Source organism: Phaethon lepturus, unplaced genomic scaffold (assembly GCF_000687285.1).
Source record: "Phaethon lepturus isolate BGI_N335 unplaced genomic scaffold, ASM68728v1 scaffold3325, whole genome shotgun sequence".
NCBI classification, from domain to species: domain Eukaryota; kingdom Metazoa; phylum Chordata; class Aves; order Phaethontiformes; family Phaethontidae; genus Phaethon; species Phaethon lepturus.
The window spans coordinates 6614-26178 of NW_010541013.1; the positions used below are offsets into that span (position 1 = coordinate 6614).

General features: G+C 37.3%; 1 protein-coding gene across 1 annotated transcript in view; it reads right to left on the reverse strand.

Moving 5' to 3' along the window:
- Positions 1-8711: 8711 nt before the first annotated feature.
- The window catches only part of CNOT4 (CCR4-NOT transcription complex, subunit 4), a gene marked incomplete at its 3' end in the record, with an annotated part of 28187 nt that continues 17333 nt past the window's right edge, over positions 8712-19565 (reverse strand). Inside the window, exons 6-10 of the mRNA XM_010287587.1 lie at positions 18226-18350; positions 14345-14500; positions 11624-11681; positions 11096-11345; positions 8712-9209 (exon numbers count right to left, since the gene is read on the reverse strand). Of these exons, the coding sequence (XP_010285889.1) occupies positions 8712-9209; positions 11096-11345; positions 11624-11681; positions 14345-14500; positions 18226-18350 (1087 nt within the window). The remainder of the gene's footprint in view (positions 9210-11095; positions 11346-11623; positions 11682-14344; positions 14501-18225; positions 18351-19565) is intronic.

Below are 19565 nucleotides of genomic sequence, written 5' to 3' on the forward strand. Positions count from 1 at the left end.
CAATTAAAAAAACGCTGTGACCTCAAATGAAAATCCTGAATGTACAAGTGTACTTGTGGGTACATGCACAGATATATGCATAAATAAAAGCAAAATATGTGGAATTTGCCCTATGGCCAATGCAATAACTAGAATTGACAAAGAAAAAATCACATCTTCAAAGTTATTTCAATAATTAGCAAGAACCTATCTAGTTAGGAAGGTTCTGGATTCCAGGAGTATACAACCAATCCTCTGACAAAAGCTGAGACCCCAGCATTAGCACAGTGAATGCATATTCTGAGAAATGATAAATTCCTTTTTAATTTGCCCACATCTGAAACAATTAAGCCTTATGTATATTTATAGATACTTCAATCATTTTGTGGGAAGATTAGATAAACTACCAAAAAGCTGAGAAGAAAAACAAGCCTTCAATGACATGAAATTCCTTCCAATTACTAAATGCTGTCTTCCAATAGAGGTGACCCACTTTTTAAATACTTTCTTCCCTAAATTAACACCTTTGGGAACAAGCTGAAGTTCAAATCAGGTTGTGATGTAGATGGAACCAAGAGATGGCAAAGGATGGAAAAGATCAGGTATGTTCCCCCCCGCCCCCCAATGTGATTTGATATCACTGGTAGGAGAAACATTTTTGTAAAGCTGCTCTTTTAATTGCTGTTATCCCTTCAGGATATTTAATTTACACTCCTTCCTCAATATAATTTTTAATAAGATTGTTTGCCCTTTCTCAATGGTTCTTCAAGTGGTGCCTTTCAAAATGTGTTTACACAGAAAGCCTATGAACTGTCTGTGCTTTTTGCTAAAATTCATCAGTCATAATTCGTATTTTGAGAGACAGACTTGACCCAGAAGGAGCTGAAGTTTCAGGTCCATGCCCAAGGCACAGACTCTTGTTAGACGCTGCTACTAATAGGTGGCACTGCCAACTGTGCTAATTTCCAGTCTTTAAAGGGAAATACCAGTCTTTTAACATCACTAAGTCAATTACATCTTTTAACGCATGGTAGTGGTATTTTGAAGCACTAGTTTGTATTTTAGAAAAGCATCCAAGAGAACACAGCACCCTGAGCTAAGCACCTGCTTGCTGGAGGAGGGAGACAGATGCTACACCAGCCAGTGGAGCTGCCTCTTACACTACTGCAGAGCTGTCCCGAGATCTTACGGGATCTTACTGCAAAAGGAAACAGCTTTTTCCAACTTTGGGTGAACCAGCCCTAAGGAGCTAAGTAGGGAAAAGTTCTTGTTCTAATAAGCAATAAATGCAGTCTTTCATCCCTAAAACACAGGCAAAGGCCCAACATTTAGTGCAGCTGAAGCTCATCTGGGGACACTACTACAGACACGAAGAGTCAGGAAATTTGATGTCAAATGCCTCCTGTGTGCTTGTTTCCCCCTGTTTCTGGGGAAGTTACCCAAAAAAGCTGTCAGGACTGATGGTCCAGAATGCAAATTGGGTCAGCCACTCAGGTCACTTGTTTCAGCCAACACTGCATTTATTTCAAGTCTAGCAGTGTTAATGTGATTAGTCATTCCTCTGATGTATTGCAGCCAAGAAAAGTTAGAGGATTTTTTTTTTTTACACTTTTTTCTTTGCATTTATTGTCACATTTTTTCTTCTGAAATAAAATTACACATTTAAAAATAGTAGCATCTTGCTACTCAAAAACAGAGGATGCCTGTCTTTCACTGCCATCTCCAATAACCTTACAATCAAAGAAATTTGTGAGAACTTAAAACCAAGCTCCCAGAGATGAGGGCACAGATATTTATAAATCAAGCTTTATTTGGAACAGTATCTCCTATACAATCATAAGAAAAAAAATCCACGGGGTTTTAAAAACAGTTGCAATATTAGCACTGAAAAGGGACTGGGAGAGAAGGGTGGGTGTCTGAGATGAGATTTTCGAACAGATGGAGGAGTAGCAAGACTTAAAGGACAGGTGCTGTAGATGAAGTTCTCTCAGAGATCGTGACAAGATTACATTAAGGCAGGCAGGCCTTAGTAGTAAACATAAAAAAGGTAAGAGAGTTAAGAGACAAGATACAAGAGGTCATGACAAGAAATATCCATAACAGGTTTCAAACAGTGCGACTTCAATCTTGACATTGATTTAATATTTTAGAAATTAATCTGAAATCCCACTCATTTTCTTTAAAGCTAGCAGCGCCTCTCTGGGTACATTAAAAAAGACACAGCTGCAGAGCAATGGAAACCAGCAATAATCAAAAGTTTATTTCCAAATTGAATTTTTTCCATATTGTGCTGAACACTTCACCTCTTCACAAATGAAACAGAAAATTAGTTATGAAGGGAAACAAAAGGATAATGAACTTCAGGGGCAGGGGATACACACAGGCACAAAGCACCTTCTTAAAGAAAAGGGGTGCAGGCCCAAGAACCTCCATGGAAAGAAATTAAATACAGTGGGCATAAGGACTGATGATAAGAACAAAATATTCAGTGGCAAAGGCCACACTAAGAATGAAGTCATTTTGTTGAGGAAAACAGGACAAACAGGGTCTATGCAAGGGTCTGCAAAAGCAATACTGGAAATAGCTTGAGGGTCATTTACAAATGGTAATTTCAAATGAGTAGTGACCTCAATACCAGGGTAACACATCCACTTCTGAGGAGAGCTGCTCTGCACTCTGGAAAGGTACAGGCCTTCAGAGGTGCCGCACGTGGCACTTACAACTAATAGTTGTACCAGCCAAGATTTTCAACAAATTTCATGTTTTTATACATAATCAGAGAAAGACTTCAGCTATAAGCAGCCATAGATCTAACCAGGGGCAGAGAAAAAACAATGTTCAGCTAACATGCTTCTGCCTAGCTGCTGTCAGAAAGCGAAACATCAAGGAAGTGAGCAAGCAGTTGTCTTTAAAGAATTAGGACAGAAAATTGATGGGCTACTGCATCTCTCACTGTTAAGAGTAAGGCCATCAATACTTAAAAGTGTCATTAAACCTTCCACATATTGTCAGGTCAAGAGGAAAAGTGTAGCAAAACGCTCAACCACTGCATCCAAACAAAGGGATGTGAGGCAGCACTGTTTATGTCACATTGCCTGTTGCTAGGGTATGGGATTAAATGCATTTTGTACACAGCATTTGGAGAATTTTAAGCTTTACAACATGCTGAATTCAACAGCCATACCACACGGGCCAGACCCTCTTCTAAAAAGGCACAGCAGCAGAAGCAGAACCTCCTCAAAACCCCCCACCAAATTATCATCCCGAGACCACAGAAAAGTGTCAGTTGCGATGCTGCACATTTAATTATTTTGTTGTTCCACAACTGTATAAAACAAGCTGTGTTTTTATTTTTTCAGAAGACAGACAGAATCAACTATTAAGAATCAACTCAGAGAGAGAGGAGACAGTCAAAAGGACAACAATCAAATAAGAAATGTGTGTCCCAAATGGAAATGAGGTTACATTTTGAGAAAATACCAAGTCAGACAAGGATTCAGTATTAAAGGCAGAGCACGTCAACACTAATTCTGATATTTCACCCTTCTCTGTGGTCTAAATAAAAACCTTTTAAACAATATGATCATAGGCAACATATAGGGATCTTCCCTGGTTTTAGTAAAACATTGTCCAAAATGTAGCATTACACAAGAAAGGATTTGATGTTCAGGACAAGTTCAATAGCTGGGGACAGAAAGTTTAAAGTGGGAGAAGATACAACACCATAAGCTGTTCAGATATGAAAGAGTTTAGGACTTAAATTAACTGGGAAGAAGTCTGACCTTCTTAATATAACCTTGATTGCTTTGACCTCCCTGCTACCAGCTACTGCTTCACAAAAACCTAAACACAGGCAAGACTCAAGAATGTGCATGCTAATCAGTGTCTTGATAAGGAATGTAACACCACTACCATAAAGACTGCTGGATGACACCCAAACTTAATAGAACTGTCCACGTATTTATCATCTCAACCTCATCTTTAAGTATGCATAATTCCATCAATTCGTCTGTGCATATTCAAGAGATACAGGCCACAACATCAAAACGAAAATGTCTTTGAGAGAACAAAATTTTGAGTTGTCAATTACATCCAGCTACAAAGACTTATGACATTTAAAAGCCCCCTGTTTAAGTTTCAGGAATGGTTCACAGAAGTCTACTGCAATCTCCACATCAATGGGCTTCATGGCTAAAATAACTTGATGGATTTTACAGTGGTTATCTTCAAGGACACTGGGCAAAACCTTTTTCTTCTCCTACCCTAAACACAGTTTAATTCTTTGTGCACCTTAAACACAGTTTAATTCTTTGTGCTTCCTATCTGTCTCTGTGTCCACTAGACTATTTCCCCATCTTAGATTTCTAATATATGCATGATATACATAAATTGCCTGTCTGTGCTCAAGAAGCATTTGGACAATCCTCTGAGATGTATGGTTTAATTTTTAGGCTGCCCTATGCAGAGTTTGGAGTTGGACTTGATGATCCTTGAGGGTACCTTCCAACTCAAGGGATTTCAATGATTTATGTGGGAAGAACATACACACAATATTGTGTAGCTTAGGTTGAAATTTGAACTCATCCAAGACTATCTCATTACTATTGAATTTATAAGTTCTTACAATTAAGCTTTTTCTCATTTGGAGTTATGTTCAGGATAATTATGAAGTTCATAAATGAAGAAACAGCCAGCGTTTCAGAATGTCAAGTACTTCATCTTGCATAGCACTGACAAGAAAGGTAGACTAACCAATTACAGCTTCTTCCTCGTACTTTTAACTGTGTGAATTTTTTTTATACTTTTTCTATGTAATAAAATCAAGGACTATGAACCACTGAGTAAACTCAAGAAATAAAACTATTTATTTCTATTTTCCCATTATAAATATGCATACATCTCATTTTATAAGCATCTGTCTCAAAACACACTGTTAATCTGAGACCTACTTCACTCTGTGATCCAATACTATATTTACTATGTCAGAATACACCACCGGGCAGTAGGGTAGCAAAGATGATAGCGTATTAGCTATCAAGTTACAATGACTTTCCTGTTATCCTCAAGTAACATAAAGGCACACACTCTCTCACATTGCTGTCAGTGGATCTTTCCTCTGGCATTATCTGCAGAATAAAGGATAGCCGCTATCCTGTATTCTTAGGATAGCTTGCACACAATTTAGGGTAAGATTACTTTTAGCAACAATCATGCTGTCCATGAATAAGAAGTCACTGAACTTTTCTCCTGAAGCACAGTTATGCAGTTATAATTACTCATTAAATCATCTAATCCATCTCATGCCAGAGAACAGCAACAAGCCTAAATTGTCCCTTACAATGAGAACACATCTGCTACAGTTTGCAAAATCATATGGTGGGTGGAGAAAAATAATGCTAGTTTGGGAATCAGTCAATCAAAAAGTTCATTTAAATATGGGCTGGTGACAAATGTATGCCAGATCAATATGACACTGTCAAGTATATGCATAACAACATTATTAAGTCAATCATGTGTCATTGTGTCATTTCACTGGAAACTGCAGAATGAGTTTAATAAATACTACTTCCTCTGAGAAATAGGCTACCAAATTACATCTGGAAGTTATTTTTAAATGAGAGCTTAAAGAAAAAAATAGGTAGTGCCTGTGTCCCTCCATTTAAATATGGTGCACATCAGAAAACAGCTCTACCTGGAGCTATGGGATTATGAATGCAGCACAGCTCTAATTCTCAAATAAACAAAGGGTAGCTTCAGAACATTACATTTAACATGTCACATCTGAGCATTTCAAATTCATGTGAATACTAAGGCCCATCTAAAGTAGAAGCAGCAGCAGCTTAAAAGATACAGTTTTCTTCATATAAGCTTCCAAACCATAAGTATCCTTAGTGAAAACAACTAAAATTGTATTTAAAAAGCCTAGAAAATAGTACACTAACTTCATATGAAATTATAAAAGTTTTCAGATCTGCTTGTTCTCACATATGTGAAATAGAAAAGTTGAAAAGGGTTGATTAAATAGAGCAGGCAAGCACAAAGAATAAGTGAAGGGAGTTTCTTGTGGGCTCTTTGTTTTTAAAAAAATGACTGGTGCGCTATCATCTGCTTTAGAAATTTATAGTGCTGTAAAAAATTGTGCACAAAGACCTTAGGAAACATTCAGCTTTGACAGCAGTTGAGAGTCTCTGCTAGAAGACAGAACATGAAGTTTCACCTGCACTAGGTTTCTTTAGCTGTTAATCTGGAACAGCTGAGTTGATGACATTTTCTAGAACACCCTAATATAGACTAACAGAAGAACTAACAAAAAGCAGCTTCAGGTATACTACAACTAATCTCTCCATACTGCTAAACAGCTATTATGATACACACCACCTTTCTAGCGGATCAGCTAGAGTCTGTTATAAAGCACCATCAACATGATTTCTCTGTACTTGTACACTATTTTCCTCCCCCAACCGCACCAGACAGCTGTATCTGTAAATCAAATGAGGAAACTAGGAAAATTCTATAATTATATAACTGCTACTGAGATTAAAAGCAAGCATAAAGAACAGGAATTCTTCTCTCAAAAAGAATATAAAAGGAATTCATTCAGAGACCTGTATACAAGATACAGATTTGAAAAGACAGAATAATAGTTTCCAATTTATTAAGTTAGGACACAAAGAAGAGGTATGAGGGCATCTCCTGACTTTGAAATTATTTGTACTTCTGAACCAGTTAGGTCACTGAAGAAAACCCTAGGCTCAAATACCATACAAATCCATAACGCAGCAAACAAAACCAGAACTATCTGAGACTTCAGCTGATTTCTGACAACAGGAAAAGAAAAAGGAGTAATCTGTGTTTGTGCAAATGACTTTTTTTTTTTTCAAGATATATCAAAGCTGACATGTAGATCACTGAGGAAATCAGTATTTCCACTGAAGCAACTAATGCTATCTAATTGTCAGCCAGGCAACTAACAATGTTTTCTGTAACAAGAGATTAAGACCATCTCAAAGGAACTTTCCATACAGACTACAGCAGATGTTTATTTTCTGACTTTAGTACTGTTTCTGCCAAAAATATTGTGAGATTAATTGGTTCTAGCAGTTGCATACAAAAAAGGCTATACTTAAATATCAACTCTGCTGCCTTAAAGCATACAGGGGAAGTACATGGCATGGGCTGTGCATCAACCAACACCACTCAACCAGTTCTTCAGGAGTTGCACCAAGGATCTATGACTGTTCTACAAACATGAAGAGGTTCACTTTCAAACTGCCAAAAGGTAATGCAACACTTTTGCAAACCTAGCATCAACCTGTACTACAAACAGATCTTTTTCAACAGTAAAGGATTTTTCTGGTCTCCCTAGTCCAGAAGATATTCTTGTCACCAGCCCCTTGAACTAGCGATTTTTAGAACTAAGCGTTAAAGGCAACACTTGATGTCTTGCAATGTTCCTGGAAGTTCTATATAGTTTAGGGGAAAGTGAGCAGCAATTTGCAGTGCTATGGATACTGCATTTTTGACACCATGTAAAAAAAATTTTCCTTTTTTTTTTTTTAAAGACAATTCAATGTAACCAGTACCAGTCATTTTAGTCTAAAAACTTTGTCACTGCCAGTATAAATAGTTTTGAATTACTTGCATTTGTAGTCTGGACCTAGTGTTTATAGTATGAATCAGCTTAAGGGCCCTACAGCAGTCGGTACTGTAGCTTCAACACGCCTTCAAAGCAGACAAAGTACAGGGAAGTAACAGCCAAAATTAGTTCTTGTACTACAGCATCAAAAACATACAGGGACTTTTTCTAGGTCACTTTTTTATAGTATAGGTAGTACTTCTCAACACACATGAAAAGAATATAACACTGGCAACATCAAGAAGCAGTTTTCTCCATCTCAAGGCTACAGAGCTTACAGAGACTTTCTACCTGCAGTTCATTATACACTTAATACAATTTTTTCCCCTGTTAGGAAAAGAGAATCTGTTTGGGCCAAGCTAAATTGGAAGCATGGAAGGACTTCCAGTTCCAGAAGTGAATGTTTAATCAAGACATTTATTGTTACAATTAGTTCCTTAGTTGTAACGTCTACTGCAAGAGCCTGTCAATCCATTCAGGGCAGCCTGACTGCACATTTATTTTCCTCCAACATCACAACCCTCACCATCAGGATGAATCCTCTTACATACACTGCAAACATCCATTCAGTGAAAGATTAGCATAATATTAAGGCCATGTGAAGTACAGAAATGAACAGCACTGAATGTTTTATTGTGTAGCCATTTGGTTACGTGCAAAAGGGAACAACCCAGCCAAGACATCTGGCACAAATTACCATCATTATGATTTTTTTCATAATTTTAAGAACTCTGGTCAGCACCTGCATGTCAACATGGAAGTCGCAATGCACTTCCAGGGCCTACTCTTAAGGAAAGCCAGTCTGGCAAGACTGAAGAACCAACATACCAATCTGCTTTGGCACAAAATTAAGCGGGCACAGAATACTCCACCTTCCTTATAAAGCTCAATATTACAAGGCTAAACATCCAGATTAATTTTTTTTTAAAATGCAAAGGGCATATTTGAAACAATATTCCTCCCTCTGCTCATAAACCTAGTATGACAGTCAAAACATACCACTCTACCACTTGTAGCCGGCTATTCCCTTTTCCTGTCCTGGCTCAAAGAAGCTGAAAGCATTAAGTCATATTCACAGCTGTCCCGATTCACCTACCTGATATAGGGATCCCTCCCAGACCTGTGCTGTGTTGTGGTGGGAGATTCAAGTCCAAGAAATTACTATTTGAGGTGGGATTTGCTGTGTGGTTCAAGTGCATGATGCTATTGCGTGGGAAGGCCATCCAAGGATAGCGAGCTGCTTGGCCTGGAAAACTGAAGGAGTTGTAAACTGCTCGATGCTGTTGAAACTGTGGGAACCTCTGTGGCATGACTGGAAAGGTGCTACTGAGAGAGTTGGCATTTGTGGGTGCAGCAGGATGCAGGAATCCAGAGCCTGGCCCTTTGGCAGCTGTAGTGTGTGGGGTAGGGTTCTGAAGAGATGTGGGCGAGAGGGAAGGTTGGTCTTGGACTGACAGTTCCTTCTCAATCAGGTCTGCTAAGGCTTTGCGGGTGATGTCAAAGGGGTCAAACCCTAAGTCGTCCTCTTGCTGTTTGGAGGAACCAAACCCAAAAGCCGCTTGCCAGTCTGTGGAGGAGGATACTGGTATAGTCTCTGTCGGAGATGAAAGTAACAGGATTTACAACAAGAATTAGTATTTATCCACACAAAAATTTCAGCCTCAGTGAATTTATGTTGCCAGTTATCTTTCATATAATATTTCTTTTTACATTCCCCAAAGACACTTTATTAATCAGCTTAGAATGCCATTTTCAGATCAAATTGCATAGATTTCTATCTAAAGGTGAAGCGGTAAAACCAGCAAATAGTATTTTTACTGCAGAATCGTTCTGTTCCCAAATTACAGAAAAGCCTTGTCAAAGAAGTATTTTCAGTAATAGCACCAAGTAGAAAGAGACCAATAAACACTTGCTTAGAACATCCTTTACATCCATATTACTTGATGGAAGTGTGACCAAGCAGAGTCTAAATAAGGTTGTTGTTCCATTCAGTTTTTTGTTTTCAGCATTAATGCTGTACTTCATCTCTGCTATGCGAGAAAGGGGGGGTAGGACATGTTCCCTCTCAAAGGGGGAACCTCCAAGCAGTTAAAAAACACAAACCCAAAACCCAAACTGTCTACCATTATGAAGAAAAACAAGCCAAATTCTGAAGTAAATGCCTTGATAAAACAAAAGGCAATAAGGAACTGCATTACAAGATATTGTTAAATATTTTGAGGCACTGTTGCAATAAAGGGTTATCACAATTTCCCTGCATTTTCAATCACTACTTCATTTCATTATACTGTTTAAGTTTCTTATTCAGGTTCAGTGAATGCTGGGTTTAGTTTCACAGTATTTTTCCTCAAAACTGTGGTAAGGCAGCTGGTAAGTACAAGGTAGTATCACTCACAACATTAACTCCCTCTGCTGGTAGGGAACCTGGTCTGTTGCTTGAAGCAGTAAAAATTAAGCTCAGTATCCTCTCTTGGAAGACAAATGTACACTTCTATTTTCTTTTACACTTCTATTTTCACTCAAAAAGAGCTGCCAGCCAGACAAAAACTTATCCTTTGTATTCTTATTTAAATAGCAACCATACATTTTATATTAATTATTTTATATTAATTATGAAACAAACGAGATCTCTACTACCTGGAAATTGTCTCTCACTGCTACTTAATCCTCACAAAAATTGGTGCATATAGTACCTTAGCAGTGGGTAATTTCCTTGGTAATATATATTGTTTACAAACAGGAAGTGAGATAAAAATCAAAAGACAACTAATCACTAAGTAAACCAACTGTATGCTCAAGCATAAATTACATTCTATTAATTTACTGATATTGTTTAATTTAATTTTCTAACACCTCCCTCAGATTTATAATTTGTGAGCTCAAATACTGTTAACCATTCCCAAGACTATATAAATACACCTAAAAACATTTAATTCATATGGAAAATACAGATATCTTTCAGTTGATGCAATTAACCATATTTTTATCTTTTCTGAATGTATATAATCTCACTTCAGAAAGAGAAAGATTAGGCATCTTCAGATAACCAGGCAGGATACTAAAGAAAATTCTGAATTCCACTGCACAGCTTCTGGTGTTAGAATTACAGATTATAATAGATTATTAGACCAATATATATTGACACCACATGTTTTCCCCACCGTCAACAAAAACCTGTAATGTTAAATATTATGTATACATGTCACATCCTACTACTTAGACAGGCACATGGCTAAGAAAAACTAAGCTAAACAGTCTGATCATTTAGCCATGCAGCTGGAAAGCTCTGTAAAGTTTCTTTTAGAAGAAACCCTTACCTCAGTGCAATTCATTTCATTTGTAGTTCAGCAACAAATTTTAATCATTTGTGAAGGGGGAAAAAACCAGTATGGAGCAAGTCCCACAGTTTTTGATTCTACACAGTTTTAGACATCAGTTGCAAAAGCAAGCAATACCCAGTCATGTAACCTGTGTACGTACCTGATGTGAAGAGGCTCTGTGGTTCTGGTGCTGTGGGCCAGTCATTTGAAGTCTGTGGAGAGCTGGGGAATGGAGGAAGCCCACTAGGGATGGGGTTAGGATGCCGAAAGTTGTCAGAGAAGAGCGACTGTGATTCTGTTACAGCCCCTTCAAAAGGAGACCGTGCACTGTGATTAGATGAACTGATGGGTATGACTGGATTGGGTTTTGTTAAACCAGGCGGTGGTGAAGGTGTGTCACTGTTTGTTGTCTACAGGCAAGAGAGGAAGAGAAACAATTAGGACGTGTGTTTATATACAAGATATTCTTAACTAATACAGTTGAAAAATTTCCTCAAAACTTTTGTCTGCTATTAGGTTAGCTAATATATAGCTCAGTACAAGGTCAAACATAAAAATCAACTTAGCAGTAGGATTTTTTAGTTTTGTTTAAAATTCTGATAAACTTCAGAAAGTACTTGCTTCTCTAACTACAAGTTGCACCAAGGCCTCAAACTCAATTCTTACTTTCACAGCATTTGTGTCTTACCTGCTGGGAGCTGTCACCATTTCCTATACTGAGGGAATCTGAAGGTTTGTCGATAGGGCTGCAAAAGTGGGAGGGGAAAAGAGACAATAAGACACTCAAGTATTTAACTTGAAAATCAACATTTGCTTTCTTAGTGGTAGAAAAGCCTTTAAATAAAGACAAATCAAAATTAATTAGAAGGAATTAAGAAGGAAAAAAGTCCACTTAGACTTTTTTATATCATAAGCATTCCAATCATTTGCCATATACTGTAATACTTCTCACCACTCTCCACTCTGCTTGTTGACTGCCCTGTTAAGGAAAAGTAAAGTTTTAAACATGTCCATAGTAACTCTATGCCATTCAAAAAAACCCCAGGACTCTTGTACTATGGCAGTATTCTGTTTGTAGTCAGTTCCATCTATTCTACTACTGGAGAGAAACTTGGGAACAGGTTGTTTTCCAAATACCTAAATTGTCAGTTCCCAGATAAGTCCTAAATAAATCTGGGGAGAGATAAGACATTAAATGAACTATTTAGTCATGGTGGCAAGTTAAGCTTCCCACCAGCCTTCAAGCTTTAACTAGCAGAAATTAGTTCCAAGGTGAGAAAACTGAGTTTTGAGATGACAGAAGGGTAAAAATGCAGGAAGAGACACAGCGTAAAAAACCTGCCAACAAACTTAGAGAATAAAAGTTAAGATACACCAGAAAACCACCTCAGAAAGCTATTCACTGGGAATTAACATGACTTGGTTGAAATGGCACATCTCATGATTCAAGATTCTGACAGGTATCTGTGAGCAGCCTTAATTATGCTAAATATCACACTAATGAAACAGTATTAGTTTAAGTTCAGATTAAGATCTCTGCTTTACAACTTCAAGGTACTTTCATCTTTATCTACCCATGAGAGAAAATGCACAAGCATCAGGCCACAGCCCAAAACACTGGTCCTGCAAACAAGAACCAGAAGAACATAAATTGTAGTTCCATTACGAGGCCAGAATGTGATACAAGTCAAATTACAGGCATGATCTGTTAGCACAAGACAAATATAGTAGGTGCAGACTTCAGATTCTAGCTACATCTTGTTTTCAAATGCCCCTTGCTACTGCAAAGTTTAAATATTGCATAGAGCCACGTATCAAGGTCAAAAATCCATAAGATGGCTTCCACTCATATTTGTTCTCCCCAATCCAGAATAACTAGTCAAAACCCAGCAGAATTAATTCTTCTCCATTCTAAGGAAACTGTGTAAGAGTAACCTGTCAATAACAAAAATTTTTGTGCTAAAGAACACTGATTGAGTCAGTATCTCAAACAGATAACTGAAGTATTTATGGCCATAAAAGAAAAGTCAGAGGAATATACTTGCAAACAAGCACTACTCCAGTGAAGACTTACAAATACTTTCTACTCAGTGGTTGAACACCATGAATAAAGTTCTTCTTGTTTGGAACAAACTGCCTTGGATTAGTAGTTTCTGAATACCTATAGCACAAAAGTTTGCTGTAGACTCTTCACTGCACAATCATTCTGACTGTAGAGCTTATATCCTAGACAAATTATTTTCCCAAAGCCGTTGACACAAAGTCAGAACACACACAAAGTCAGTTTAAAAAGCTATATGTAATGACAATTTAAGTGCTGAAAATAATGTTTATTATACTGGAACCTGCTTAAGGAGCCTTTAATTGTAAGACAGGCTTCCAGTCCTTGGGAATGAACAAGATTCATTACCTACTGGCTACAATACTTTTACCTACATTTATTAGCTTCTTTTCAGAAAAGATAAGGAAGCTGCATGTCATACTGAGATTCAGCCATGGGATCTCTGATCACACCTCAACAGGACTGCTACAAAGACTAACAAGAAGGTATCACTTTCAACAGCACTCACAATGTTAATGCATCAGTTCAATACTGATTTAAAAGGAAGATCAGCTACCTAACGGGTAACACCACTTCTTGAAATATTAGGGTTTACCTTGTTATTTTCCCATCCAACCTCTGAATAAGCCCAACCTGTATTACCTAAGGGCATCCATAAAAAAAACAAAACAGTATGACTGCAGACTACCATCAGAACCACAAGTGATGCTTACAACGGAAGAGGACACAGGTTCTATTCAAAGAGGGCACCAAAAGAAGAAAAAATGTTGGTTAGCAATAAGGAAGTTACTGCAAGCAGATGAATTATTTCCTCTGCACAAAGAAGCCTCAGTTGAATCTGCTGCCTTGTTGTCCCTGTTACTGAATGATAATCAAGGAACCCTTTCCTCTGCAGTTGTGTTTCTGGAACACACCACTGTAAAAAGATGACAGATACTGAGCCCTAACATTTAGCCACCTTCTGTTGAAGGTTTTCCAAGTGACAAGCCTCCTGATGTATATAGCAACTAGCATGTTACTGTTGTGGAAGCTTCTGTATAGAAATCAAGGGCTCAGCTCTGGCTGGGACCATGCAGCTATATAAACTGTTGATCCCCCTGTTATTCAGTTCCCCTCAGCCCTTACCTGTACCACCACTTACTAACTTTGTGTTAGGGTTCTCCTGCACAATCCGCCAATCAGTCTTTTTGACATGGGCAAGGCTAAGCCCAGCTTTTCTGACCTGATCAGGATTTGAATCCAGCTCTCCAAAACCAGAGAGAGTGAGAGACTGGAGAATCATTCCCTCCACACCAATCAGTGAGAGAGAAAGCAAGCTATCTGAAGTATAAAAGGCAGCACAATTACCCGAAATCTGAGTCTGCACCATCTGGAGTCATGTGTTCTGGGTCTGTGCCATTTTCTAATATAGGAGGCGTTTTCCTGTGTTCCATTGTTAAACCGTTGGCTGATTTACTTGAACTCTGTAATGATGGCCAGGCATCTTTGTTATTACTGTTGGGTCTGGAAAAAGGCAAAAGTAAAAAAAAAAAAAAAAAGAGTTCAAGTTATGAAGAAAGTGTTTTTAAAAAATTGTAAGCACTGGGGAAATGAATCCTTGTGCCAGACAATCCATAAGAATAGATTTATCTGGATATTATTTCTCAGATTTTAAATGGTGATGACTTAAAAAAAAAAAGAATTAGTGGGGTAGGGAGGGGAGAGAGAAAAAGTGGGGGAATTCTGTTTTCTTCACTGAATAGATAGCTGCTATGCCAACACTGAAGTCCAAACTTGTCCATTTGGGGGAGAAGGCGGGGAGGGGGTGTGGGAATCCATCAACAGCTTCAAGTAGCCAAACCTACACTCACCTCCTTTAGGATTATTTACAGAACTTACAAATATTTACGGGATAAAGCAAATCTTGAACTAAATAATTTTTCTTAATTTAAATAAATGCCTTATATTCCAGGCCCCCTCAAGCCTGGCCCCAAGAGATGAAGTTTGTGTTTCACACCTACACAAGAGTCCACAGCTTTACTAACATACCATGAGACCAGTCAGACCAACCCACTGTTCATTCAAGTTACTGCTCCTTTCATTTCTACTTTAAAGCCATCATTACTTCCCTTTTAGAAAGTAACATTAAATTTCATTTCAGAGTGCACATTAGATCTAAAAAAAACTTCGAGAGGACTCAAAGCCCAAGATTTTGCTGAAAATAGTTATATTTTATACAAATTGAAGCTAGCTGGACTATTATCTATAACTGAATGCATTCAAATACAGTGTCATCAGCCAACCCTACAATCTTACTATGAAAGATTTGCCTTTGCATTCTCCAGTTCTTTTATACGAACTTTATTTTTTCGTTTGCTTCAATTAGGATGCTGATTTTAGGGTCCAAGTGCTGTCTTCATAAGGATGAAGCTTTCAAAACTTTTTTTAAATACGTACCTTCCTCCTGATGCCCCCCTTCATTAATATGTTCTTATTACATGGTCCAACATTTACCCTACATCTCTAGGTCAATGTAGTAATTTCACAGTCAGAAACTGGAAATTCCTACAGCTGCTTGCAGCAACAAAAGTTTCCTATTCCTAATCAGTTAAAATTGGTATTACTAGCTGCCCTCAAATCTCAGTTAGTGTTGTAAGATTTGCTATTCTACCTCCACCTTTTCTCATATACCAATACAATATGTACATAGATGAGAGCCTTGACCTGATTTACGTATCTCATCTCTGCATTGTACACATTTGAAATAAGTTAGAGAGAACGCGTTGATCAGATATTGAGCATCAAGGAATGAAGACACATAATCATCAGTGCAGTGTCAGTCAATATTCTCAATCTTACAAAAATGAGCTATAATCTACATATAACAAGACTTTCAGTCCATGAACAGATTTATTTTAAATATCAAAATTTATGTCTGCTGCAGTGCAAAGCCATCTCTATACTAAAAACAAACTTAGAAATGCCACAGTTAAAGTAATTTTTGCATCTAAGGATAAAGAAACTGTACTATGTTTTGGGGTGGGTTTTTGTGCATGTAGGATTTTCTGTTTTGGTTAAGTTCAAAGCTGCATGCTTCTAAAAGGCTGTTCTCTAAAAGACCAGCAAGTGCTTAACAAGTGTTCCCACTTGTCACATAATTTCAGTTCTTTAGGAAAAGGTCAGGGGGAGCTTGACCTGTTTTAAATGTGGAAATACCTCTAATTTTAAAAGAATGCAGTCACCATGACTATCAAGTGACATACCAAGAGATGAATACCCACATACACAAGTGACACTGGGAGATTTTAATATTTGCCTTCAGCAGCAAGCAAAAAGGTCTGTGAGTAGGGCCTTTCAAATTGGAACACAATTGTGGAAAAGCATTTATGCAAAGTTGAAGAAACTGTTTTCTACTATTTGATATTTATAAACTACATCTACTTAGAATTCAACTTCTTTTCAATGCCAGAGTGAAACTGAAATCCTGTACCCCAGAAACAAGAACAACCACAAAATTGTCAGAGGCTCTGACAAACTGCCAGAAATATTAATATCGTATCAATGAATCAGACAAAACCGAGAACCCAATTGGGCAGAAAGCTGTGAAGGAGAACAACACGCATTCACCAGCTCACAAGCTACATTTTGTACTGATGAGATGGGACTAAGAAACATTTCAAAATCCCAGGTGCAAGAAGAAATTCACTTTGCAACCCAAAAGGTGTTGCCTAGCCATCAGTAAAGGACAGTCTGTGTTGTATTGATGCTGTTCAGCTGACAGGAGAAATTAACTCCAGACCACTTGTTGCCTTTAGATTAACATACCATTTTTTCCACAAGTGCCAAAATGTTAGCACAACAGACTGGCCAAGCTCCAATTCATAATTGCTTTCCGAAGGCTTAAAAGCTTGCTGCAGTTTCAGATAGAGCATTCTTTCCTCACTGGTATCATGTGTTTTGCTGGGATCTAATTGGGTTTCAAATTAATATTAGTTCAGACTTTGAACATAAAATAATCAATACCCAAATGCAGAAAGTGGTGTATTCACTTTACTCATTGCGCTCTTCCTTCCAAGTCAATACTGGACCAGTGCCCAAGAAACAAGTGGTGGCACAGTCCTTAAGAAGATCCAACTGGAGGTCCTGACTACTTGCAGTCAAAGAGCATATGACACTTCCTCCAAAAATTAAAGAACATAACCCCAGAACACCAGTCGCAATACCAGTTCTCAGAATCATATTCTGCGTATTCAAACTCCATAGTACCCACTTTCTTGCTAAAACCATTGTGCAGGGATGCTGCCAGTGGCAAATTGTCTGAAAAATTCAGTAGTGGATAAACTGGCCTACAGCACAAACCCTGATTACAAGGCCAAGGTGTGTACAAAGTGCAATCTAACTTTTACATTCCACTCTACCCATCTCATTATGAAAATCCTACAAAAGGGGGTGGAGAAAAATAGTTAACAGTTTTTATTTCTTTATCTTAAATATGACATTTGAGTGGATAATTCACATAAGGACTGATGACCTTAGTCATACAAAAAATAAATGAAAGCCTATGTACTCATATGGACAGAAATCTTTTCATAACTTACTGAATCAACTATTTCAACAAAGTACTATTTTAACAAGCAGTAGTAAGTGGTATCTATAATTAAAACAGTGAAAAATGTATTAATGACATGAAAGCAAAAAAAATTTTTTTAAGCACATCTTGTGAATTCTTACTCACACAAAAGAAACTGATTTTACTTTCAGTTTCCAAGGTTCTTTCACATAATGTAAGGACTGCACTATAAATCATAATGTAAAAACAGAATTAAAAAAACCACACATATCAAGACTACAAGCTGTCTCAGTTGTGAGAATACAGACTGCATTCATCATGATACCATACTGAAAAAGCTGGTATCTGGTCTTTAATAAATATTACAAGATGTGTTTATGCAAATATAAAATACAAGGTGGTCTTTCAGAATAAGAACACCTCGTTATAAACTAGTGATCCAAATGCACACAGCAGAAAAAAAACATTTCTTTACTAGAACTCACACTCAGTTTGTATTAGGACAAAATGGCGCACATGTCTGTGCACAGAGAAAACCGCTATCAGAGTTTATCAGGTAATAGGCACTAAAAAGAGCAGGCAACTTAGGGGACGCAACAGGAATAACAAAGTTTTCTTTGGGAATAACCAGAAAGAAAGCATAGCCACACAATCCAGCAGCAGTACTTACGCATCATACCTCTGCAGTGCTGTCACTTTGTTCTTGTTCTTGTCAACTGTACCCGTAGATAATTGGAGAAAGTTCGGGTTTAATTTGTACAATTCTTGCAGTAGTTTCTGTTCATATTCCTGGTGCTTACCCGCCTAAGGAAAGAGACACTCACAATAAATGAATACTGGTTTAATATGTATTTTATAGATATCAAAAAATATTTTTAATATATAAATGTACATATGTACATCCCAAAGCTTAGTAATTGAGCTTTAACAACTTAATGAGTCAGTCCTGACTGAAACTCAAGAGTGCTTCTCCATCTCAGTATGTATGTCATCTCAACAAATCTAAAGCTTGGCTAGAAATCATTTGGATGTATTTACCAATTTGTAATTTTTTTTGAGACTCCCTAAAGCAGAAAAATAGTTACAGTTGTCTTAGAACTTGCTCTTCAGTTCAATCAAGAGTTTCACAATATACCTTTTAAAAATCTCCAAGGTAGTCTGCATTTGATATATCAACCATACTAGCTTTCCAGCAGATAGGAAGGAGCAAAAAGTCTCTCTTTTAAACCAAAAGTTTCAAAATGGAAGTAATTTTATATCAGCGTAATAAAAATAGCTGAGGTGCTCAGACTGTTAACTACAACATGACAAGGAGTACATTCTGAGCAATAACTGATAAATCATTCTTTTCAATAACTGAAAAAAATAAATATTCTTTTAACTAATTGAATTAATTAACTGAGAACAAGTTCTTGCTTTCAGAAATTGAGAAGGCCCAAACCAACTCCAGAATATGGAATCTGGTGAATGAAGGAAGAGAGTATTTTTTCAGTCTAGCTTATCCTTAACATTCTGTGGCTAAATATTTAAAACAAAACCAGCAAGATCCACACCCTAACATTTAAAAGGACATCTGAAACAAACTGAAGATGAGCATTCACATTTTTTGTAGGTTGTTATACCACTCCAATCTAAAAATTACTGTTTGCAAGTTAGGTACTCTAATGAGTTGAATCAAGATGCAAAATAAAAAAGTGAATTTGAAGTTGTCGATTGTATCTGAAAACTCTAAATAAAAGCTAAGAGATGTACTTTAGCAAAGGAAACAAGCACCAAGATTTATGGTCAGGCCTAAATCTTAAGTCTGGAACACACATTCTATTATCTATTACATCTTCAGCATTGATTTAAAAGCTCTCAAACTACTTGTACACCTAAAACATCACATTTGTACATTACTTAATCCATTCCATTTACACATGTTTTGTGCATCAATTCCATTCCTGTTTCAACATCCTCCCAGAAAAATATTACAACCTAAAAAAACCCTATTACATGCTTTATTAAAAAAAATGTAAG